A 26,505-nucleotide genomic window follows, 5' to 3' on the forward strand; every position below is an offset into this window, starting at 1 on the left:
TCAGCATAAAGGCTGGTAAGTTTCTTCAAACATCCTAAATGGATTTTTTTCTTCTGTTGGTGTATCATGCCAAACTGATTTTTTTTTAATGCATGAAAACATTCAATCAACAAACATAGATAGAGCATTCAGTTCTAGTCAAACATTCCACCAAGCACTTGGGATTTAGCAGGGATGCCTACAGAAAGTTTGCTGGTGATAATATGCTTGAGTAGGGAGCTAAGATGGAGAAGGCAATGGCACCCCACTCCAGTGCCCTTGTATGGAAAATCCCATGAACGGAGGAGCCTGGTGGGCTGCAGTCCATGGGGTCGCTAAGAGTCGGACACGACTGAGCAACTTCACTTTCACTTTTCACTTTCATGCACTGGAGAAGGAAATGGCAACCCACTCCAGTGTTCTTGCTTGGAGAATCCCAGGGACGGGGAGCCTGGTGGGCTGCTGTCTATGGGGTCTCACAGTCGGACACGACTGAAGTGACTTACCAGCAGCAGCAGCAGCAGGAAACTAAGAATCTCTTTTAAAGCTGTGTTTACATTCACACCTGCATTCTGTCATTACTTAGATGTCCAGCAATGGCTGGGAAGTTGATTAATGCCCATTATGGCAGGACTAACTCCCCTTCCAAACTATCTACTTTGTCAGTTGTGTATAAAAACAGAACACATCTTCCTTGTCACTAAGGAGATCATAACCTATAAGTGAAAATTGATCTGTACACAGACAACTGCGGTTCAGTCCTATAATACAGCAAAGTGCAGCAAGCTAAGGAAACAGGTTAGGCAAAGATGCTGAGCCATGAAAGTGATGAGTCAGTGGCAAAGGAAACAGAAATTTAAAAAATAAGAACAAATCAATCTCTGCACATCTACCTTCCTGTTCCCAAAATAAATCTGTAATTAACATCATATTATACATTTCCTAACATTCAGTTACTCAGAAATATGTGTAGCTAAGGATTTCTGTCTCCTCTTCTAGAGAATTCTATTTCTCATAGGTTTCCAAACACGATACCATCATTTTGTTTTTCCTAGCTCTGGGACTTTTAAAAATAATGATTTTGATTTAGTGGCTTAGTCCCTTCAAGCTGTTATAACAAAAACACTACAGACTGGGCGGCTTAAGCAACAAGATTTTATTTACAGTTCTGGAGACTAGGAAGTTCAAGATCAGGGCAGTGGCAGGTTCATTGTTTGGTGTCGGCCTGCTTCCTGATTTATAAATGACAGTCTTCTCCTTGTGTCCTCAGATGGCAGAAGGGGCGTGAGAGTTTTCTGGAGTCTTTCTTATAAGGGTACTCATCCTATTCATTAGGGCTCCATCCTCATGATCTAATCACCCCCTAAAGCTCTACTTCCAAATACCATCACTTTGGGGTTTAAGTAAGTAAAGTTGCTCAGTCGTGTCTGACTCTTTGCAACCCCATGGACTGTAGCCTACCAGGCTCCTCTGTCCATGGGATTTTCCAGGCAAGAGTACTGGAGTGGGTTGCCATTTCCTTCTCCAGGGGATCTTCCTGACCCAGGGATCGAACCCAGGTCTCCAGCATTGCAGACGCTTTACCATCTGAACCACCAGGGAAGCCCACTTTGGGGTTTAGACTTCAACAAATGAGTTTTGGGAAGATCCAAGTTTCCAGTCCATAACATTCAGTTTATCATTTTGTCTTGGTTGAGACTGGATAATGCAGAGGACAGATTAGAAGATGGAAGCAGAATTGGCCAGTGGAAAATTAAGTCACAGTCCACTTGGTCAGTCTGCCATCATGGCCCAGGAGGCTGCTTGAGCCAGCTGTTCTTGGGGAACTTGCAAGTATTTCCCATTTTGCCTTCTGGCCTTCCTCCTTTTGTCCCAATTTGTCTGTCTTAAAGGGACATTTTCAATGAGCAAATGGATTTTGTCATTCAACTGAAGATACATGGAATACATTCAAGTAGCACTAAGAGAGGGAGGTTTTAAATATACTTGCTTGCCAGTTGTATTAGATCTGAGCCCCCAGAAAAGGAGGGGAGGAAATGCTGTGATGAGGGGGCCCTGGGTGTAATTAGAGGAGGGGAAAGTAAAATCTGTGAATACAAAGAGCACATGTTTTCCCCAGAGCAGGACATTGTTGATTGTAATTAAAACACACTTGCAGTCAGGCAGAAGATTGCTATAAGTTATCCATTAAAAAATTTTAATTGATACCGCAGAAGAATGAAAGAATGCAGGATGATTAAATTGGAGAGGGAAGAATGGAAATAAAGCTCACACTGAGTGAAGAAGGGCAAGAAGCCGAGAGGTAAGAAGGCAGGTAGTGAAACCACCAGAAGGGAAGGAAAAGAAAGTTAGGATCAGGATCCAGTCGAACTAGTTATTCAGCTGTTCATCTGGTTTTGAGATCTGATTTCTGTTCACATTCAAACAATTCAAATCGGATTCAAAGAATCTGATTGGGATCCTGGAAGCCAAAAGGACTGAGGATCCGCGAAGGGTGAAAGGTGAAGGGAAGAGCTTGTTGAAGAGGGGAATATACTATTCAGTTCAGTTCAGTCGCTCAGTTGTGTCCCGACTCGGCGACCCCATGGGCTGCAGCACACCAGGCCTCCCTGTCCATTGCCAAACCTGGAGTTTACTCAGACTCATGTCCATTGAGTCGGTGATGCCATCCAACCATCTCATCCTCTGTCATCCCCTTCTCCTCCTACCTTCAATCTTTCCCAGCTTCAGGGTCTTTTCCAATGAGTCAGTTCTTCGCATCAGACGGCCAAAGTACTGGAGTTTCAGCTTTAGCATCATTCCTTCCAAAGAAATCCCAGGGCTGATCTCCTTCAGAATGGACTGGTTGGATCTCCTTGCAGTCCAAGGGACTCTCAAGAGTCTTCTCCAACACCACAGTTCAAAAGCACCAATTCTTCAGTGCTCAGATTTCTTTATAGTCCAACTCTAACATCCATACATGACTACTGGAAAAAATCACAGCTGTGACTAGACAGAGCTTTGTTGGCAAAATAATCTCTCTGCTTTTTAATATGCTATCTAGGTTGGTCATAACTTTTTTTTCAAGGAGCAAGCGTCTTTTCATTTCATGGCTGCAGTCACCATCAACAGTGATTTTGGAGCCCAAGAAAACAAAGTCTCTCACTGTTTCCACTGTTCAGTTCAGTCACTCAGTCATGTCCGTCTCTTTGCGGCCCCATGAACCACAGCATGCCAGGCCTCCGTGTCCATCACCAACTCCTGGAGTTTACCCAAACTCATGTCCGTTGAGTCAGTGATGCCATCCAACCATTTCATCCTCTGTCATCCCCTTCTCCTCCTGCCTTCAATCTTTCTCAGCTTCAGGGTCTTTTCAAATGAGTCAGCCCTTTGCATCAGGTGGTCAAAGTATTGGAGTTTCAGCTTCAGCATCAGTCCTTCCAATGCACACCCCGGACTGATCTCCTTTAGAATGGACTGGTTGGATCTCCTTGCAATCTAAGGGACTCTCAAGAGTCTTCTCTAACACCACAGTTCAAAAGCATCAATTCTTCAGCATTCAGCTTTCTTTACAGTCCAACTCCCATACATGACTAATGGAACAACCATAGCCTTGACTAGATGGACCTTGGTTGGCAAAGTAATGTCTCTGCTTTTGAATATGCTATCTAGGTTGGTCATAACTTTCCTTCCAAGGAGTAAGCGTCTTTTAATTTCATGGCTACAGTCACCATCTGCAGTGATTTTGGAGCCCCCAAAAATAAAGTCAGCCACTGTTTCCCCATCTATTTGCCATGAAGTGATGTGACCAGATGCCATGATCTTCGTTTTCTGAATGTTGAGCTTTAAGCCCACTTTTTCACTCTTTTTTCACTTTCATCAAGATGTTCTTTAGTTCTTCTTCACTCTCTGCCATAAGGGTGGTGTCATTTGCATATCTGAGGTTATTGATATTTCTCCTGGCAATCTTGATTCCAGCTTGTGCTTCTTCCATCCCAGCATTTCTCATGATGTACTCTGCATAGAAGTTAAATAAGCAGGGTGACAATATACAGCCTTAACGTGCTCCTTTTCCTATTTGGAACCAGTCTGTTGTTCCATGTCCAATTCTAACTGTTGTTTCCTGACCTGAATATGCTCTTCGGGGAACATGAGTGATGGAATGGCAGGTTAAAATCTTTCTCCAACTCCTCTGCACGCTTTCAGAGATTCTTGGGAGCAAGAGCTCCCCTCTGTGAAAAACAGTGAGAGAAGAATTGCTACATTTGAAGGAAACTCATCAAGTAAAAGTGAGTGATTCAGAATGAGGTTTTGAATGAAAGCCATTTCAAATTCTTTAAAAGAATATAATATAAAAAGAAGAGGCACTCTAACCATCAGGAGAGAAAATCCTTATTGGATTTTAAGAAATGGTTTCTAAATAACAGAAAAAAAGATTTTGCTATACTGCTGAATTGACTCCTGCCTCTTAAGAACTAAAAAAACATGGGTATAAATTAGTTGACAACTTCCTCTCTGTCTTCTCTCTATACCTAGTACATACAAATTATATGCATTCAGACATACAAATATATAAACACACATTCATACAAAATATATTCATACATATACTGCACACATTTAAAGAAATACACTTATGTGTATTGTCTTATGAACAAACCACAGCTATAAATATTTTGGAAACAGGTACTCTGCCTTAATCATCTTATAGCAATTACAACTCTTACTTAAGCATATTAGATGGGGAAACAGTGGAAACAGTGAGAAACTTTATTTTTTTGGGCTCCCAAATCACTGCAGATGGTGATTGCAGCCATGAAATTAAAAGACACTTACTCCTTGGAAGGAAAGTTATGACCAACCTAGATAGCATATTCAAAAGCAGAGACATTACTTTGCCAACAAAGGTCCGTCTAGTCAAGGCTATGGTTTTTCCAGTAGTCATGTATGGATGTGAGAGTTGGACTGTGAAGAAAGCTGAATGCTAAAAAATTGATGCTTTTGAACTGTGATGTTGGAGAAGACTCTTGAGAGTCCCTTGGACTGCAAGGAGATCCAAAAAGTCCATCCTAAAGGAGATCAGTCCTAGGTGTTCTTTGGAAGGTCTAATGCTGAAGCTGAAACTCCAATACTTTGGCCACCTCATGCGAAGAGTTGCCTCTTGGAAAAGACCCTGATGCTGGGAGGGATTGGGGGCAGGAGGAGAAGGGGACGACAGAGGATGAGATGTTTGGATGGCATCACCGACTCGATAGACATGAATCTGGGTAAACTCCAGGAATTGGTGATGGACAGGGAGGCCTTGATCTTCATTTGCACTTCATGGGGTTGCAAAGAGTCGGGCATTACTGAGCAACTGAACTGAACTGAACTGATCTGAAGCATAATAGAACTAATTTGTAATATCAATAAATATTATTGCAATTAGAAATACTAAAAAATATCAAAAGATATTAGCTCCAGCATGTCAGAGGTAGCTATATACTGTGAAAGTACAGAGTACACAGAAAAGTGTGAGATAAAAGTATATCAAAAATACTTATATATATATAGATTATGTTTAATCAAGTATACTGAAGAAATATATATATATATATATATATGTAAAATCCTTTGGAATCTAAAAGACTCTTATATCTTGTATTTTGCTGTAGTAAAGATGCAAGTAACTTTCTCTAAGAGATGAATTTTGTAATGAAGCTTATTATAAAAAGTCAGCTTACAAGTGAAAAGGTCAATGATTTTCCTTTGTCCCATAGTCCCAACCCTTTAATATTTGAGGATCATTTTACTTTCTGTATGTTGAACAATAAAAGGTCAGAATATTATGTCTGATCCAAGTATGAGAATCTGAGATCATCTTGAAAATCACTGGGAAGGCTTGTCTAGGTTGTTTCAGTTGGTTGTTTTTTCTTATATAATTTTGTATTTCAAAAGTCCCCTTTTATGTTGCATTTTTGAGATACTTTTCCTGATTCAGTTGGTTGAATATACTCTCTATTCTTACTATTTTTTGTAGACATTAAAGCAGAGCAGGCCTTAGAACTTTAAATGAAAGAATAGATCACATGGTGTTAGGTGGGGATGATCTTTTTCTCCATTAGAAGTTTTCCCTAGCTTAGTGAACATCTTTCTTTTCTTTCAAATAAATCTTAACAGATGGGGGTGGGGGGGGGGGAAATGCCTCTTTCCTAATTTAGAGGCAGCACTGATATTAAAATGTAGGAGCATCAAGCTTGAACCTTATATATAGGTACTGCTCTAAATGATAAATCCCAAGCACGTTACATGGATTTGGAATGAGTAAAATGTAAAATGTAAAGTACCCAATGTAAAGTACTCTGAGAAATTGAAAAGATGGATTTTGTATAGATTGAAGCCAAATATTTATTTCAGTATTTGAATCCATGTTTACCAAGCACCTAAAATATGTCAGATGTTATGGCAAGAACAGAGGATTCAAAGATCTGTTATAAAAAATTTGCTGTCTCAGGGAGTATACTGATTCATGGGGGATGGGTAGAAGAATTATCAAAGAAAAATCCCTGACAGTGTGATAAGGGCTAAGCTCATGCTAATTTATGAAACATTTTCCTGCACTGGATTGTTTCATTCATTACCTCAGTTAACTCTGAAGAACATACAGATCCACAATCCCCTATCTACAGTTCTGAACTCCAGAATATCACAGAGAGCTCTGAACATTGATTGTTTTTATTTTTTAATTCATTTAGCAGCAGAATTGATCTCATGCCTGTTATTTTCTCATCTTTATCCAATTTGATATGAATAGTCATACCTTTACTACAGAAATATTTCAATACTGAGTACTAACCCAGATCCTTCTGGAGATACCCCAGATCCTGCTGGAGACCAGAGGGCTATAGGGTTGCAAAGAGTCAGACACGACTAAGCAACAAACACACACACACCCCAGATCCTGCTGGAGATTTCACTTGTACTGTTGTTAGGTCCATTTAACAGAGGAGGAAACTGATGTAAAGAGATTAAATAAACTATGTAAGATCTGACAGCTGGTAAAAAGCAGAGCCAGGATCTGAACTGAGGTAACCTGACTTTAAAGTCCTTATTCTTAATACTAGTACTGTGGCTTTTAAATGCTGTGATGTGATTAAGCATGTCCTAAGGGGCTCAACTAAATTAGAGTGAGGAAGTTTTAAGAAAGGTTTTCTGAAGAAGGAAGTTTTGTTTGATCTGAGTGGGAGGTGAGTAGGAGAGTTAGACAAAGAAAGTGGGGAAGAGCCTTTGAGACAAAGAACTCAGATGCCTGTATGAAATATATAAGGATTGGCTGGTATGATCTTTGGCCGTTAGTAGAATCTTAATCGATGACATCATTAATAAATGGGTGCCATGGGGGAGTTGTAAATGATGCAGTTTGGTGACAGCAAAGTATCATAATGAAAGTCTTTATGAGTAAGTGGTGTCTTGATGGCTAGGGATAAGGTTGAAAACGGCCAAGGAAGTAGAATCTGGATGAACTGGCCCTTGGATGTGGTGGTTGGGATGAAGGGCAGAGAGGTGTATGGGCGTGTGCTACGTCACCTCAGTGTGACTCTATGGACTGCAGCCTGCCAGGCTCCTCTGTTTCTCCAGGCAAAAATACTGGAGTGGGTCACCATGCCCTCCTCCAGGGGATCTTCCCAACCCAGGGATCAAACCTGTGTCTCTTAAGTCTACCTGCTTTGACAGGTGGATTCTTTACCACTAGTACCACCTGGAAGCCCCAGAGAAGTCTATGGTGACTCCTAGATTCCCAGTTTGAGAGGAAGAAAGACCTAGGGGATACATTTAGCTACAGATTCATCTGTGGGTGGGAAATCTGAGGATGTTCTTTCCTGATGACCTGGATGTTTTCTGTGAAGTTGTTGGGAAGGAGTAAGGAGTAAGGGAGTGCCAGGAGTACGGGAATGAGAATGGGGCAGGTGTTTTAAGAGAAAGCAGCATGGCTATTGAAGGGATGGAAAAGAAAGCAGGAGATGCGCAGAATTGTCACTGCAGAATACGTACCTTGAATATTTTGCATTAGCAGGCCACTGAATGTTTTGCATGTTAGAGACATACCTTATAGTGATTGACTGACTCCTTAACAAATACTCACTGAAGATCAGTGATGTGCCAATTGTTGTGTTGGATGTTGGGGCAGTTGATGGATTAGACCCAAGGCTTTAGCATCTAGGGGTTATCTATGAGACAGATTTTGGTTGGGGAATGTTTTCTTGGTTTCTTGTCACCATCAGTAGAGTAAATTCAAACTTCTAATATGATCTGTGCTTTTATATTTGACTTCTTAATTGTATTTTCTTCTTTTCCATAAAAACCAAATCAAACCAAACTAAAATGAGAACAAAAATAACAAAATCCCTAAAATTAAGATGCTTTCTCAATTCTATTCACCTCACCACCATCTTCCTGGTCATCCAGATTTGAAACCTAAGCTATTTTTAATGCCTTTATTCCTCATGGCTCAAAAATGGATTCACTGTGGGGCGCATTAGTTCTGTGTCTAAGCCTGCCCCTCTCCCAGCATCACTGTTCGTTTTATGGTAGGCCCTCTTTCAACATAGTTTCATTCCACAAGAGTATAGGAACTGGGACATATAAAATGAATGACACAGTTGCTGCCTGAAAGGGACTTGAATCTTAGGATCTGGGGGCTTGACTTTGCAGCTCTTCTTTCTGTGTCCTGGCAGCACTTCCTTATGCTGGCCCTGTGCATCGCCCAAGGCGGTGCTTGGCAGGTGATAAGCACACAGTTTCTGTCTGTCTGCTTTCTTCCCCTTCCACTACCCCTCCTCCTCTTCCTCTTCTGTATCCCTTTGTTTCAACTCTCAGTGTTGCACAGACACTTTTTTTTCAACTCTCAGTAATAATCTAACACCAATTTAAAAGGAGAAGAATAAAAGGAAGAAAGAGGGATTAAGGAGAGGGAGGCTGGCTTACTAACATAGGACTCCTCCCTGTGTCGAGGAAAGTTATTCTCTCCTCAACTGCATACTGCTATTAATTTCCCTAAAATCAACTCTAATTTTGTGATCCCACTTTGTATTGTACAGGGGAAGTGGCTCCTTATTGTCCACCTGATAAAATCATGCTGTTTTCCTGACCCTATTCACACTGTTCCTTACTCTTCCCTGTCAGTCATCAGCTGTAGCAGCTCAGTCTCTTCAGGCCCTGCTGTACCTCATCTTGTGTCTTTTGCACCCACGCTCTGTCCATGTGGAATGTTCCTTTCCATGTTTGTTCTTTTCCTGTTAAAACTCTTTCTGTCCTTCAAGACTCACTTGTTTGGCCTGTTTGCTATATGACATTTTCCCACAATTACGGGAATACTTCTCAGTTGTTCCTCATCTCTTCCTCTTTAAACCTTTGAGATCTCTGTTTATAGTTTTTTTAAAACCCCGAAGCCAAATTGCGGTCTTATCGCCTCCCAGCTATATGACATTGGCAAGGAAATGTCCTGGCTCTGAGAAAGCTCTAATTCCTATTTGTAAAATAGGAATAATAATAGGACTAATCTGAAAAGATTTTTGTGAAGACTGAAGGGGATAATGCATATAAAACACTTAATGTAATGCTTTAGAGTATGTAGTAAGCACTTAGAAATTAACTATTGTCATTATTACTATGATTTCTCCCTTACAGCACTAATCAATAGCTGCAGTATATCATAGTTATTCTCTCTTCACATCATGAATCCTGTAATAGTTCAAAAGTTTCTTGAGGTCACAAATCCCAGTTTGATGCATCTTTGCCTCTTCTGGAGCACTAGACTCACACAGCAGAAGCTTCACAAATGTGTGTTGAAAGAACACATGAAAATCACCTGGTTGATGCTTCAAAGTATTTTGTTGCCCTACATTGGGTTCAGACAAAGCTTACTCCACGAGACACAAAATAGGGCAAAGTAAGATTTTGCCATAAAAATTGAATTTTAATTTCTTTGTGAAATTACTGTAAGGGTAAAGAGGGAATTTGTGCTTTGGTTGTCAAGATTCTTGATCAAATAAGGATTAGGCAAAAAGTCTGAACATAGAGTGAAAAGACTAGAAGAAAATAAACCAAGCATGTCAAAGGAAGGAAATCTAACAAATTCCTAGTTGCCGAACAAACTGAAGAATAACAAGAAGTCAGTGTTGAATCGGTGTGGTCAGTGAACAGGAAACTTGAGTACTGAACAAGAAATGCTTGGGTGTAAAAATGAGTTTTAGTGGCTTTGCTACAGCTGTAGGCATTAAGCAGGCTGAAAATATAATTTCTTGTAGCTGCTTGAATGGTGTTAAAAGTAAAAGTAGATTTCTGTTAAAATGACCTTGTAATAAATAGACGTTTCTCTCTAATAAAAGTGAATAAGTAATGTAACTATAAGAAACAAAATGAATAGCTCTGGGTAGGTTTGATAGAGGCATTTTCCCTTAATGTAACCACTGAAAGTTGTTCAGCAGCATTTTAGAAAACAGAAGAATGTCCAGAATGTGTTTGATTTCAGAAAAGATTATGAAGAAAGCAAATTCTGTAAGACATTTAGGTTTTCTCCAGATAATTGAAATAGAAAAGAGAGGACATTATCTTTAGCTGTCCATTTGCTAATAAAGACAAAATGAGTTTTCCCACTGAACTAGGTAATGAGATGAGAGGGTAACTAATATCTGTTGAGTGTCTATTATTTGCCAGTGTGTTTACCTTCATCATTTAAGTGTATTCTTTGCAATAGTTCTCTATTGTAGGTCTTAATTTTCTCATTTTAAACTTAGAAAGATCGGCTAACTTTCTCAAGGCCACTGAGAACTTTGAATAAAACAGCATCTCAAACCAAGCCTGTCTGGAAAGCATATGTATCATGTCGCCTCCCTGCTATTGCTATTTATAATAGTACATAATTTTCTCATATTTCTACTTTGTCCTTCAAATGTAGTTAGGGTCCCCTTACAGAACAGTTTATGGGGGACATTTTAAACTGATAAATGGAAACAGTCTTCTTTAATCATTAGGACAGATGTTTTGATTTCAGAGATTTGTCTTGCTGGTGTCATTGAGCACTAAATATTTGTGGAGGGGGAGGAAGAAAGGAGAAGAGAGAAGGAAGCGCTTCAAGTTCTTTCCAATAGGCCCCCGAATTATCTAAAAATTGTTGAGTTGTAATAGAGATATTACTTTATATTCAGTTTGTACTCACTTTGAAAAGACCTGCCATTGAATAAATTATCTTGTGAATGGTCTAAGGAGCTATGCGTGCATGCTAAGTTGCTTCAGTCAAGTTTAACTCTTTGCAGCCCTATGGACTGTAGCCCACTAGACTTGTCTGTCCATGGGATTCTTCAGGTAGGAATACTGGAGTGGGTTGCCATGTCTGCCTCCAGGGGATCTTCCTGACCCAGGGATCGAACACGTATCTCCTGCATCTCCTGCATTGCAGGGGAATTCTTTACCACTGAGCCAACAGGAAAGCCTAGGAGCTATGGTCAAATTCAAAAAGTTATTTTGTTTGAGAAACAGAGATGGCATGTATTATCTGGGGACTCATCATTGTTGCCATTCTTTTGAGAGAAAAATAAGAGATCTCAGTTGCAGACCCATGGGCTGTCAAGTTCTGATGCTCTTTACAGGTCAGAGCACATTGACTTAGGTGGGGACACATATGATTGAAATTCATGGAGGAGCTTCTTCAAATCTCCTTGATACCTTCAGGCAAGCAATATGGTTTCCAGAAATGTAAGAGGACCATAACCAAGCAGTTCTTTGTTTTTGAGATAAATCCCCAATCTAACCATATAGTTTGATGATGTTATTAAGAGCTCCTCAAGGAAATGGCAACCCACTACAGTATTCTTGCCTGGAGAATCCCATGGACGGCGGAGTTTGGTGGGCTACAGTCCACGGGTCTCAAAGAGTCAGACACGACTAAGAGACTTCACTTTCACTTTCAAGAAAAATTTATACTTCTGTGGGCTTCCTTGCTGCAAGACTTATCCAGTCTTAAGCCTGATGGAGCTTTGTCCCAGGTTTCTAATAATCAAATCATAGTAAAGGCCTGAGGTTGGTTGTCACTAGATTCAGAGCCACATCTTGCCACATTCAAAGAGAGAATATGCTCATTTTGAGCTCGTAGTCTAAAAAACACTCAGTTCAAAGAGAGTGAAGCAGTTTTCTTTGTGGAATTTTCACCTGTATATTGTGATAGCCACTGTTTTCCCAGCATTTCTGGATTTAGACAAGAGAGTAGAAGATGCAGCATAGGTAATGTAATTCTTGTGACTGGAGAAATCTATCAGAGGAAAAGAAAGATTCTCTGAGAGTATTGGACCAGTTATAAAGCTATGAAGATATATTACATTCTGTTGTCAGAAGAGTGGAATCTACTGTGTAAAGATGTCAGCCAAAGGATCTGGTATATTACAGGGATATAAACCAGAATTACCCAGAAGCAAAGGATGACATTACCAAAGCCTAACTGACTCCTGGACATTGGAGATATCTGTTTGCCAAACTGCATTTAGGTTGAACTTCCAAAGATTTCATTTGAGGGAAGCAGTGTTAGAGTTCAGGTTCTGTGAGGCGGTTACTTTGTTTTTCAAACATTTGTATTTGACCATATTGCTATTTTCCTTTTTTTTTTTTAAATGTCTCTCAACTGAGTGAAAATGTGAATTTTAGTATGAGCTGAAATTACCTCACTGCTTTGTCCTATGGAGTTCTATAATTTTGAATAAGGCTCCTATAGGGTTCAAAGTACTAGAAAATACAATAAAGAGATCAACAATGTCAGATGTGCAGATGATACCACTCTAATGGCAGAAAGTGAAGAGGAACTAGAGCTTCTTTTTGAGGATGAAAGAGCAGAGTGAAAAAACTGGCTTAAAACTCAACATTCAAAAAACTAAGATTATGGCATCCAGTCCCATCACTTCATGGCAAATAGATGGGGAAAAAGTGGAAACAATGCCAAATTTTATTTTCTTGGGCTCCAAAATCACATGGACAGTGACTGCAGCCATGAAATTAAGATGCTTACTTCTTGGACGGAAAGCTATGACAAACCTAGACAGCATATTAAAAAGCAGAGACATCACTTTGCTGACAAAGGTCCACATAATCAAAGCTGTGGTTTTTTCTGTAGTCATATACAGATGTAAGAGTTGGACCATAAAGAAACCTGAGTGCCGAAGAATTGTTGCTTTTGAACTGTGGTGCTGGAGAAGAGTCCCTTGGATGGCAAGGAGATCATACCAGTCAATCCTAAAGGAAATCAACCCTGAATATTCTTTGGAAGGACTGATGCTGAAATTGAAGCTCCAATGCTTTGGCCACCTGATAGAGCACACTCATTGGAAAAGACCTCATGCTGGGAAAGATTGAAGGCAGGAGAAGAAGGAGACAAGAGAGGATGAGGATAGCATCACCAACTCAATGGACATGAGTTTGAGCAAACTCTGGAAGATAGTGAAATTCAGGGAAACCTAGCGTGCTGCAGTCCAGTGGGTCACAAAGAGTTGGACGTGACTTAGCAACTGAACAGCAGTCACAGCTTCCTAACACTAAGCATTAGAAGACTTCTAATGTATAAACATTCAAAATTTCTGAATAATTACATCAAAGATCACTAGAGTAAAAAAATAGATCAGGGAAGACTTATTAAATGTCAGGAGGCTCTATTGCATAGCAATCAGTAGACTACTTTCTGGAGTCAGATGTCCTGATTCACAGCTCTAACAGTTATCAGCCATGTGATCTCAGGCAAGATAGGTAACATCTACAAGCCAAATTTAACTTCCCGAAAAATAATGTTTCCACGTGAATATGAGGATTAAATGAAGTGGTTTTTGTTACAAAGTGTGTAGTATGTAGTAAGCACTGAATTAGAGGTACAATTATTACAAAGCACTGAAGTTCATTCAACCTTGTAAGAGGCTCAAGATTCCAAAAAGAAAAGAAGCAAATAAATAAGTGCTGTTTTAATTTAGAATCTGTAACTTTCCTCCACACACATAAAAAATATCTGTGTCAAATGCTCCCTTCTGCATAAAGTCATTCTTGTATTCCCACTTACCCAACTAGAAATGACTTTCTCTGTTGATCTCAACATTTTTAAACAGAGATTACTTCCTTGCTTCAGCATTTCTCATAATGAAGCCATGTATGGCTTTTATGTTTTTATCTAATCTCCCCAACTAAATTATAAGTTCTGTGAGGGTAACTACTACTTATAGTCATATTTTTAATCCCAGGAAAATCCTAATACAAATAGACATTGAAAATTTTGTATTTAATTGAATTGTAGATACATTTAAATTACTTTCACTCCTATTTTCTGTAGTATTTGCATTTTGTATCATAGTGAATTTCTTGAATAGAACATGTGCTATGTGTATTGTATGTCTGTGTTAAAATCACACTGAGAAAAGCTATGTGAATTTTAGAATGGCCATATCATCTCTAGATAGTATATTCATTCTGGAAACAGCTCAATATGAACACCAATTTTAAAATTCAATTTGAATCCAACCTAGATAGCATACTCAAAAGCAGAGACATTACTTTGCCAACAAAGGTTCGTCTAGTCAAGGCTATGGTTTTTCCTGTGGTCATGTATGGATGTGAGAGTTGGACTGTGAAGAAGGCTGAGCGCCAAAGAATTGATGCTTTTGAACTGTGGTGTTGGAGAAGACTCTTGAGAGTCCCTTGGACTGCAAGGAGATCCAACCAGTCCATTCTGAAGGAGATCAGTCCTGGGATTTCTTTGGAGAGAATAATGCTAAAGCTGAAACTCCAGTACTTTGGCCACCTCATGCGAAGAGTTGACTCATTGGAAAAGACTCTGATGCTGGGAGGGATTGGGGGCAGGAGGAGAAGGGGACGACAGAGGATGAGATGGCTGGATGGCATCACTGACTCGATGGACGTGAGTCTGAGTGAACTCTGGGAGTTGGTGATGGACAGGGAGGCCTGGCGTGCTGCGATTCATGGAGTCGCAAAGAGTCGGACACGACTGAGCGACTGATCTGATCTGATCTGATGTGTTATTATGACTAATGATCTGTTGGGTATTGAGTCTTAAAATGATTTTAGATACATTAACTTACACAGGTTAGTGAAATGACAATATTTTTGTTATATGTAACATCTGCTGCTACTGCTGCTAAGTCACTTCAGTCGTGTCCGACTGTGAGACCCCTAGACGGCAGCCCACCAGGCTCCCCCGTCCCTGGGATTCTCCAGGCAAGAACACTGGAGTGGGTTGCCATTTCCTTCTCCAATGCATGAAAGCGAAAAGTGAAAGTGAAGTTGCTCAGTCGTGTCCGACCCTTAGCGACCCCATGGACTATACAGCCCACCAGGCTCCTCTGTCCATGGGATTTTCCAGGCAAGAGTACAGGAGTGGGGTGCCATTGCCTTCTCCGATGTAACATCTACATTTAGGTAAATTCAGGTGTGTATATTATTACTTTATTTTCATAAATGAATTTTACTGTGCTGACCTTTGTCACTGGTGTAAAACCAGTTTCACATATATGTGAAGATGCAGAGCAAGCAAATTATGGCATTCAAGAGAAATTTTTGCCAGCTACCACTATAAGGTCATCTGTTCTATATAGAATGTACTATAATAATTGACATCCATATTACTATTTTTTAAGAAATGTTAAAGGATGGAGTTTTCCTTCAATATTTCTTTCTTTTTTCCATTTTACTGTTTAAAATGCATAGATACAAAAATGATTATATTTTGATTAAAATTATTATGTGCTAATATTTTTAGTGAAAAGAAAAAGAAAAGGGTGCATTTGGTTTCAATCCCAGCTATTGTTTGAACTGTCATGTCACATGAACAATGACATTTTATCTGAGGATATGAGGATAGCATTGAATCTGACAGATTGAATATTCTGAACATCATACCTGAAATGTCTACATTTCACTATATGTGAAATAAAACTTGGAATTCATTCACACTTACATCCTGACATGCTCTTCTCAAACACTGGTATATAATATTGATTTAAATTCTGTCATAATATTTCCCTCCTTATTTTATCAATTATATGTTTAAAATGTTGGAGGAAGTTTTAAAAATGGATAGGCTGACTGGTGGGTTGGTGGTTGAGTCCTTAGGGGTATGTGAGTCAGGGAAAGGGTAAAAAGATTGACATTTGACCAAAACTGGATATGGCACAGCAATCGTTAACTATTTATTGAGATAACCTTATAGGATATTTGCTCCTTGCTTCATTCACATTCTCTTTTGTAAAGAGCTGTCAAATTAAAATTAATTCTTCTGTGAGATTTCAGGAAAGGCATTTTAAAAGACTTTTCTTAAGATCACCGTTTAGTTGATAATTGTATGACCAACTTTAAGTTGTGTGAAAAAAATTAAAGTAATGATGAAAAGGAATCAATATTTGTTTTCAAAGTGTATCTTGCTATCTTAATAAACATTTGAAATATTCCAAACCAAATAAAACACCATGATAGAAAAATCAGTAAAAAAAAAAAACAAACAAAAAAACAGCTTAAGTTTCAGTAGCTTTCCATTTGATATCTAGTCTCCAGTTAAATGGGGCTTCCCAGATGGCTCAGAGGTAAAGAATCCACCTGCCAGCATAGGAGACATAAGAGATAGGGGTTTGATCCCTGGGTTGGGAAGATTCTCTGGAGAGGGAATGGCCAACTATTCCAGTATTCTTGCCTGGAGAATCCCATGGACAGAGGAGCCTGGTGGGCTTTAGTCCCTGGGGCCACAGAGTCAGATACAACTGAGCAACTGAGCACATACACACACTCTACAGTTGAATGGATTAGGTTGACTTGAATGATAACAGCAGAGGAAGGCTATCCTAGCTTTCCTGATCTGGTCATTCATTCTTTGAATCATTTATTCGAAACACTATCTTTAAATGCTGAAATGAAATACAAAGAAAAATGTAAAATTCTTCCCCTAAACTTCACAGTCCCAAGTGATGCATGAAAATAGAGGACCAAGGAGAAGCGGACATTTATGATAAAATATAGTAAGAGAGCCTTGTGCTAGGGAAAGCAGACAGAAGTCCCCAACTCTGCAGGAGGTAGGAGAAAGATATTTTCACAGAAAACATGTCATTTAACAGTGAGAGACTTTTTTTTGGGGGGGGGGGAGGGGTGCTCCAAAATCACTGCAGATGGTGACTGCAGCCATGAAATTAAAAGACACTTGCTCCTTGGAAGAAAAGCTATGACCAATCTAGACATGCATATTAAAAAGCAGAGACATTACTTTGTCAGCAAAGGTCTGTCTAGTCAAAGCTATGGTTTTTCCAGTAGTCATGTATGGATGTGAGAGTTGAACCATAAAGAAATCTGAGCACCAAAGAATCGATGCTTTTGAACTATGGTGTTGGAGAAGACTCTTGAGAGTCCCTTGGACTGTAAGGAGATCCAACCAATCAATCCAAAAGGAAATCAGTCCTGAATTTTCATTGGAAGGACTGATGCTGAAGTTGAAACTCCAATACTTTGGCCACCTGATGCAAACAACCAACTCATTGGAAAAGACTCTGATGCTGGGAAAGATTGAAGGCAGGAGGAGAAGGAGACAATAGAGGATGAGATGGTTGGATGGCATCACCGACTCAATGGACATGAGTTTGAGTAGGCTCCGGTAGTTGGTGATGGACAGGGAAGCCTGGCATGCTACAGTCCATGGGGTCGCAAAGAGTCAGTCACAACTGAGTGACTGAACTGAATTTAAAAGTAGTAAGAATTTTCCAGGAGAATCCATGGGGTAGGCACTGAAGGCCAAGAGAACAGCGTTCACACCTGTGTGCACTGGTACATTTGAAAACTGGAAAACTGTCTTCACCCTTGAATTGCTTAGGACCCACTTCTTCATTTCAGTGGATGCTGTGAGTAAAGGACAACAGAGGAAAGCAGATCCTGGGTTGTGCAGTTATTTACGTTTGTTGAACATTACCATACTGGATGTTAAACTAAATCTTGTTAGGTCCTTCCTCTACCCAGTGGGTGCCATCTAATTAAGAGGACAAGCAAGACAGGGATAAAAACAGCATCAAATCAATCAGCAGCTGTCTTTAAAGGGCCTGTAGCTATCCATATAGAGATTTATAGATTAACTGCAGCTCTTTGAATTGCACTGGAAAGAAAATTGGCAGCAGCTGCAAACTACACAGAGCAGATTTATTTTGCTTTAGGCAGCTGAACTCAAGTAGGTAGGCTGCCCGTTCTGGTCTCTCCGATATTTAATCATGTCCAAGGGTAGCCCCAGTTAAGACACCCATTTGTAATCCAGCTGTTTTCTAGGCTGCCATCAGTATGCATAAATTTATTAAAATCTCTAAAATATTCTGATTCTAAATAATAAAAGTGGAATTTTATACAATTGGGGGAAATTCAGCCAGGAATTTGTAGAATAAGGTATCTATTACTGTAATTCTAAAACCTTAGTGACTGAAATCTCTCTGTCCTCTGAAAAGTTATTGGGAATAATCTTTATAAAGTTATTATAGAGCTATAGTTAAAGGTATCCAACTTTGTGCTTGTTTAACACAGGACATAGAATCATGAAATGTTAACCTTTTTTTAAAAAAATAAGGAGCATCTGATTTTAGTAGTTAAATGTTAGTCTAATCTCAACTGCATATGTCAAAGGCAAGTTTTTTTCAAAATTAGATATATTACTGTTATGTTATTTAGAATAGTATCTATGTTGTTTGAAATACCAAGAATTCTAAAGTGAAAAAGAAATATTTCTTTTTGCTTTGATTATTTATATCATGGTGAATTAATGGCTTAATTAATGTAATTATATTAAAATACAATTTAATTTTAGACCTGAATAATATTTATGCAAGAGCCTGGGTGATCCGTGTGAGTATGAGGCTGTAGGGATTTCAGATCGCTGAACTAACTCGTATGCATTTCCTTATCTGTATTTCATTTCCTACTTGTCTTGATTCTAGTGTTAGATCTGTTTTCTTTCTCATATTGACTGTAGTTATTCCTCATGTTTACATTTTTGCTGAACACTGAGCTAGAATCCTGAAGTTGCCTGTTATGACTGTGAATTTGTGCAGGCCCCTGAAGCACTCTGAGCCACCATTGACTTGTCTTTAAACTAGTGATAATGACATCGGTTCTTCCTCTCTCATAGCAGAGCTGGGGGTATCAAGTGATTCAGTGCTTTTGAAAGTGTCAGGTTACACACAGTTAAAGAAGGTATCATGTTGACTGTATATCAAAAAGTTTGTGTTTGCACATATTATAAAGGCAAGTTTGTCTTATTTAAGAAAAGTGTGACCTCCTTTGCAGAAAGAGGCAACTTACGAAGAAATGCCAATACCCCCAACAGTTTGCATGTGTATCTTTATGTTTGCAAGTGTGGATGTGGGTGTTAACTGCATCTAATTCCCAGGGCTTCAGTTCCATTATCCTGCAGGTCAGGATTTGTGGAGCAATACAGTCACACCTCCTTTCCTATCATCCTTCCCTTACTACAGGAAAAAGTTAGGTGGCCGATTTATATCATGAGATAATTCCCCAAATATTAACCACTGAGACTAAACAGCTGGCTGTGGTATCTACTTCTGAGAATTAATTCCTATCCTTCCCTGTCTGCTCCTCTATTCATTCCTACTATTCATCTGCCTTTTGTCCAAATCTTTTTGTGTTCAAAGTTTGTGGATGTATGCACTATGTATGTACCTCAAAATACAAACTCTTCTTTAATAGATAATCTGTGCATGTTTTTGTTGGAAAGGAATACCATACAATAACAAAGATAAAGGTACAATTTAAAACACAGTGTCTTTGAAAATCTATCTTTGAGTAACAAAACTGTGTCCTCATTTCAGAACATGATGAGTGTGTCACGAATCAGCACAACTGTGATGAAAATGCTTTATGCTTCAATACTGTTGGAGGACACAACTGCGTCTGCAAACCAGGCTATACCGGGAATGGAACTACATGCAAAGGTAAAAGATTTTAAGTGCTAATACCTCTTCCATTAGGGATGATGCACTCCATCTCTCCTCTCCACCCTTTTTCATCACTGTTACCTACCTTCTGGGTGTTTCCCACAGCCACTGAGAACTTCAAAGTGTAGCTCACGTTCTTCCTCTTGGATCACATCAGTGTTTAAGTGGCCAGCTGTTCATCAACTCTGGTTTAATGTTCCATGACCTCAACCGCAGTGGTTTTGCACTTATTCCTCTCAAGCAGACCGTGGCCGTAACCATACCCTAGGCACTTTTGTACAGAACTGCTCCATCTTTGAAATCTAGACTTTAAATTTCTATTGTCTGACCCCAAGTCCCTTTGCTTCCAGTTTTCCCCTTCTGTTCTTTTCATAGATTTTCATCTTTAACCTCTCTGATCTTTCCTTTTCATCCAGTTTTCCAGTCTCCTCCCAGGTTCATATACTTCTTTTTGAGTCCAAACATTACAGCTGTATTTTTTCAGCAGTACCATCAACCCATTTGTTTTACTACCATGATTCACTGTAAAATATCTATTTGGGATCAGTCAGACTGTTTTTCTTCTGTGTTTTCTCTCTTGAGCTGTTAGGTACTAATTAACTGGGAATATTGGGTTCGTATGTATTGTCATCTCTGATTTTACCTGAGAATTATTTATCAATAATTCTCAGATTTTCATTTGCATCAGTGGACATTCCAACTAGTCTCCCACCATCCATTAATTCTCTCTTGCACCCATGCTCTCTTTTTCCTTCATCAGATGAGCTTACCTCCTAGTTCACAAGGGAAATAGAGGAAACTATTTTGGAAACTGTTTTGGAAACTCATACTGACTTCCATAGGATAAAGTCCATATTCCTTATTATGTCATATAAAACTTATGATTTGTCTAATTTAGGCATTTTAAGCTTCAAAACTGCCCATTCCTCAAATATGCTGTCATGGAGATTACTAAAATTAATTTTATTTGATGCCATGTATATGGGAGACAGGAAATAACACTAAATGATTATTAATGCAGTGGCCTTGGAGCATGAGTCTAAGGCCTGTTCTACAATAATACACTGGATACAGACATGGATGAGCCAGAGGATTATTCTGATTGTAAAAGTTATGGAAATCCATAATTTAGAGCATTGTAAAGATCTACTCATTTAGGGGTCCAAATCCCACAAAGATTTCCTCAGAATCTAGACTGATCCAGAGAAAAGCTAAATCCATAGCATAGTGTACCTGATCCCTTAGGACTTCCCCAAAGCATCTGGGTGTGCTGAGAGTTAAGATTTCATCTGGGAGCCCAACCTTCTCAGTCTTAGTTGTACTTGACTCCCACTCCTTATTCATATGAAGAGTAAAGTTTATAGTGTAAAGAATTCTTGAAGCCTTGAGTAGATGCAGATAGAAAATTCTTTGAAATAAGGAGAACTTTCCAGGATCTATAAATTTCTTCTGGAAATTAGGACTATAGGTTATCAAAAGACTCTCCAGTCCTATGTGCCTTTCTGATGGGAATGTCAAAAGCTGGGAAGAGATATATTTTAGATATAGGATCTGCATCCTGTCCTCCATCAACATGCTGAAATCTTGTAAATTACTCCAGTGAAGATATATACATGATATACCCTTTCTTTTTATGAGACTTAAATTCCTAATCTCTTTGCAAATTCCTGGTGACTAGGTATTGTTTTTGCCTAGGATGAAGACAAATTAGGACCTAGAATCAAAGAAGTCAAGTCAAGCTTCTTTTAACTCAGTCACAGAATCTCAGATTTCTACAGTTTACCTCTCTGAGAAAGTACATCCTAACTAACTATGGGAAGCATGTGCCAGAAAATTAGAGAAAAAGCTTTTGCTTGAGGCCTGGAAAATGCTGGTGTGGTTCATCCATGACAGACCTAGCCAGGCTGAGGGAGTAGCCCTGAGCCTTACAGAAACAAAGTATAAATTGAGGTGGAAACAGAAGTTTCTAAGGGTACACAGTCTTACCTACCTTGTTTTTCCCACTTTTTTTTTTTTTTTTTGGAAGCCAAACCATCTCAAAACATCACCCTTGCAATGGCTTGAAACTTGGCTCCCTTTTCTACTCACAGAAAAACTCCCCTCACTCACAAAGCCACTCTAACACAACAGGCCATGAAGTTCCTTTGCCCTGGATCCTGACATATCCTTGGCGGGGGAATGCAAGACTCTAAGACCCCTTTGGCAAATTCTCATTATTGACTAATTCATCCCTTTAGGATGGATTTATAGCTTTTTGAAAGATGGGGCATTTTTCTAGTATTTTTTGACATTTTGGACAGTGTGAAGAATGATCAGAGCCTCATAGGATTCAATCATTTCTAGTTTCTGAGTCTCATTCTCTAGATGGTGGTTTGCTCTTTAGGTAACTGTTTAGGATAGTTGCCATTTTTTATAGTTTTAATTTCAAGATTTTTAGATTGTTATAATGAGATATAATACTAATTCTAATGCACTTACTGCTGTGTAAGGTTACTGGTTTTTGTTAAAAGAAAGTTCAGTATTTTCTTTTATAGGTGAAACACTTAACATCAGAAAGAGTATTGTTCTACAAATTGTGTTGAAGTTTCTTACCTATATGGAAAGTGTATTATAAATATGAAATTATAATAGGATGTATAATTGGATGTCAACATCTCCAAGGCAATAAAGAAAAGCTAGTTTGAAGAATCTTGAATTGTTTCCTTATAAAGTGCTAAAATCATGTATCTGAATTATTTTAGCATTTTGCCAAGATGGTTGTAGAAATGGAGGAGCTTGTATTGCCGCCAACGTGTGTGCCTGCCCACAAGGCTTCACCGGGCACAGCTGTGAAACAGGTAAGGATATCATACCGTCTTCTAGAAAATGAACTTTTATACCAATGTATGAAGTAATCCATGAGGAAAATAGTGTTTCAAGTAGGCTCTCAAAAGCATGGTTCTATTAACACGGAAGCTTAGGATGCAGGAGGTAGAAAGTTTCAGGGAGAGGTATTCACTGAATGTTTGCCCAAAGTCTAAAGAGGTTTTGCAGCTATTATAACTAGAAGCATATTGAACTTTCTCAGGAAAAAAATGTGTGGGATTGCCTAGGATTTTATGACTTCATAATTCATTTTACTCATTTGGAGCCCTGTGTTCCTGGAAATTATATGATAATATCAAAACATGGAGTTCAAGCTTCTGGTCAGCTCACTTCCTGGAATATACTACTTCCTACATCCACATTTGAGATGTTTTAATAAATTTTTACCTGGTCCACTTAATGTTTTTTCATTGTCATATATTTACAAAATATTTAAAGTTCTCTACTCCTTAATTTTTCCTCATCCAAGTCCATTCTGAACTTGCTCTTTCTGATAGAGACTAATACTAGAAGCTTTTAAAAATATTTAAATATATATATCTATACACAGTATATGGCTTATGACTCAAAGTAAGATGGTTTTGTCCATTTAAATATACCTTAAGAATTTAAAAAGTACATTGATTATTAGGTTCTAATTAAAATCAAGTCAGTAGTAGTTTTGGTTGCTTTGGGCTGTGTGCCTGCTGTCGCTTTAGTCATGTCTGACTCTTTGCAACCCTCTGGACTTAGCTCACCAGGCTCCTCTGTCCATAGGATTCTCCAGGCGAGAATGCTGGAGTGGGTTTCCATGTCCTCCACCAGGGGATTTTCCCAACCCAGGGATCAAGCCCACATCTCTTATGTCTCCTGCATTGGCAGGTAGATTCTTTACCACTAGGGAGGGCCACCTGGGAAGCCCTACTTTGGGTTAAATGGATTCTAATAGCAGGTCCTCACAAAGTCCGATTAATCTCCCTAAGAGAAAGCTGCTGCCACCAGTGATTGGTGGTCACTGCCTCCCATTGCTTTTCATAAATCTCTGTGCAATAGACGCAGTGAATGTCCCATCTCCATCCCTCTTGCAGTCATCTGGTTTAATAAACACATCAATCAAAATGTAAGACAGAAAATGCTCTGGTCCACTTGGGAAGTGAAAATTTTGCTGAATAAGTACTGCCACTATACACAGAAGGTTGCTCACGAAAGGACTGCATCACTACATCCTTTGTTTCTGCAAATACGTCTAAGTGGTTCTTTTCAAACTTCAGTGACCAATGGGTTACAAATATCTCTAACAGAAAATGCCTAGTGACTATCCTTGATATATGGGGCTCTTTCTTAAGGAGATCATTTCTTAAATCAGGAGTTCCAAAACTCAGCATGCATGTGAATCATTCACAGAGCTTATTAACTACAGATTTCTGATAATTAACTATCTTGGATTTACTAGCTCAAAATCAAAGACTTCCAGTGCAGTGGTTCTACAATGCTTCTATCCCATGTTCTCTACTAGTAACTCTCCCCCCCACACACATGTATCAAGGTACATTGTAATTCTCCTGTACATTAACTCCTGTACTGACTGTGTCCCTTGAATACTACAGTATTTTATGCTGTTTCTGGTGCAGAATCTGGTTAGTGAAATAGTGGCTTCTTCAGAGCATTTCGGTGGTGTGTATTTTTGAAATAAAGACTGTCCCAGAAAATCTGGGATGAAAAATGACCGTGCTCAATCCTGCATATCATTCCGCCACTAAAAAAAAATTATTTGGAGAGATTGTGAAAGTGTGAAATGGCATAAGATTAATATGAGCAATGTAAAATTTAAAACTGGAGTTAAAAATAATGCAACAGAATATTTAGTTTTCTCTATATAATTATCCTTGAACTTTCAGTCTATAAGAGGAGAGTCTCACACTTGCTCTAAGTTCGGTTCAGTTGCTCAGTCATGACCTATGCTTTGCGACCCATGAGCCACAGCACGCCAGGCCTCCCTGTCCATCACCAACACCCGGAGTTTACCCAAACTCATGTCCATTGAGTTGGTGATGCTATCTAACCATCTCATCCTCTGTCATCCCCTTCTCCTCCTGCCCTCAATCTTTCCCAATATAAGGGTCTTTTCAAATGAGTCAGCCCTTCGCATCAAGTGGCCAAAGTATTGGATTTTCAGCTTCAACATCAGTCCTTCCAAAGAACATCTAGGACTGATCTTTAGGATAGACTGGTTGGATCTCCTTGCAGTCCAAGGGACTCGCAAAAGTCTTCTACAACACCAAAGTTCAAAAGCATCAATTCTCTGGTGCTCAGCTTTCTTTATAGTCTAACTCTGACATCCATACATGACTACTGGAACAACCATAGCCTTGACTAGATGGACCTTTGTTGACAAAGTAATGTCTGTGCTTTTCAATATGCTGTCTAGGTTAGTCATAACATTCCTTCCAAGGAGTAAGCGTCTTTTAATTTCATGGCTGCAATCACCATCTGCAGTGATTTTGGAGTCCAGAAAAATAAAGTTAGCCACTGTTTTCACTGTTTCCCCACCTATTTGCCATGAAGTGATGGGACCAGATGCCATGATCTTCATTTTCTGAATGTTGAGATTTAAGCCAATTTTTTCACTCTCCTCTTTCACTTTCATCAAGGTGTTCTTTAGTTCTTCTTCATTTTCTGCCATAAGGGTGGTGTCATCTGCATATCGGAGATTATTGATATTTCTCCCGGCAATCTTAATTCCAGCTTGTGCTTCTTCCAGCTCAGCGTTTCTCGGTTCACGTATTGCTGTGAACTTGGAGAATTTTGAGCATTAGTCTGCTAGCATGTGAGATGGTTCATGGTGGAGAGGTCTGACAGAATGTGGTCCACTGGAGAAGGAAATGGCAAACCACTTTAGTATTCTTACCTTAAGAACCCCATGAACAGTATGAAAAGGCAAAATGATAGGATACTGAAAGAGGAACTCCCCAGGTCAGTAGGTACCCAATATGCTACTGGAGATCAGTGGAGAAATAACTCCAGAAAGAATGAAGGGATGGAGCCAAAGCAAAAACAATACCCAGTTGTGGATGTGACTGGTGATAGAAGCAAGGTCCGATGCTATAAAGACCAGTATTGCATAGGAACCTGGAATGTTAGGTCCATGAATCAAGGCAAATTGGAAGTGGTCAAAGAGGAGATGGCAAGAGTGAACGTCGACATTCTAGAAATCAGTGAACTAAAATGTACTGGAATGGGTGAATTTAACTCAGATGACCATTATATCTACTACTGTGGGCAGGAATCCCTCAGAAGAAATGGAGTAGCCATCATGGTCAACAAAAGAGTCCAAAATGCAGTACTTGGATGCAATCTCAAAAACGACAGAATGATCTCTGTTCGTTTCCAAGGCAAACCATTCAATATCATGGTAATCCAGGTCTATGCCCTGACCAGTAATGCTGAAGAAGCTGAACCTGAATGGTTCTATGAAGACCTACAAGACCTTTTAGAATTAACACCCCCCAAAAATGCCCTTTTCATTATAGGGGACTGGAATGCAAAAGTAGAAAGTCAAGAAATACCTGGAATAACAGGCAAATTTGGCCTTGGAGTACAGAATGAAGCAGGGCAAAGTCTAATAGAGTTGCCAAGAGAACGCACTAGTCATAGCAAACACCCTCTTTCAACAACACAAGAGAAGACTCTACACATGGACATCACCAAATGGTCG

The 26,505-nt window shown here is 39.2% G+C and overlaps 1 protein-coding gene across 2 annotated transcripts in view; it reads left to right on the top strand.

Annotated features, from left to right (window-relative positions):
* The window catches only part of NELL2 (neural EGFL like 2), a 469,663-nt gene that overhangs the window by 346,498 nt on the left and 96,660 nt on the right, over positions 1–26,505 (top strand). For both annotated transcript variants that reach the window (XM_070789234.1, XM_019960750.2), the window contains 2 exons: positions 19,821–19,943; positions 22,688–22,783. In XM_070789234.1, coding sequence (XP_070645335.1) covers positions 19,821–19,943; positions 22,688–22,783 — 219 coding nt within the window. The remainder of the gene's footprint in view (positions 1–19,820; positions 19,944–22,687; positions 22,784–26,505) is intronic.

Source organism: Bos indicus, chromosome 5, assembly GCF_029378745.1.
Source record: "Bos indicus isolate NIAB-ARS_2022 breed Sahiwal x Tharparkar chromosome 5, NIAB-ARS_B.indTharparkar_mat_pri_1.0, whole genome shotgun sequence".
Lineage (NCBI taxonomy): Eukaryota > Metazoa > Chordata > Mammalia > Artiodactyla > Bovidae > Bos > Bos indicus.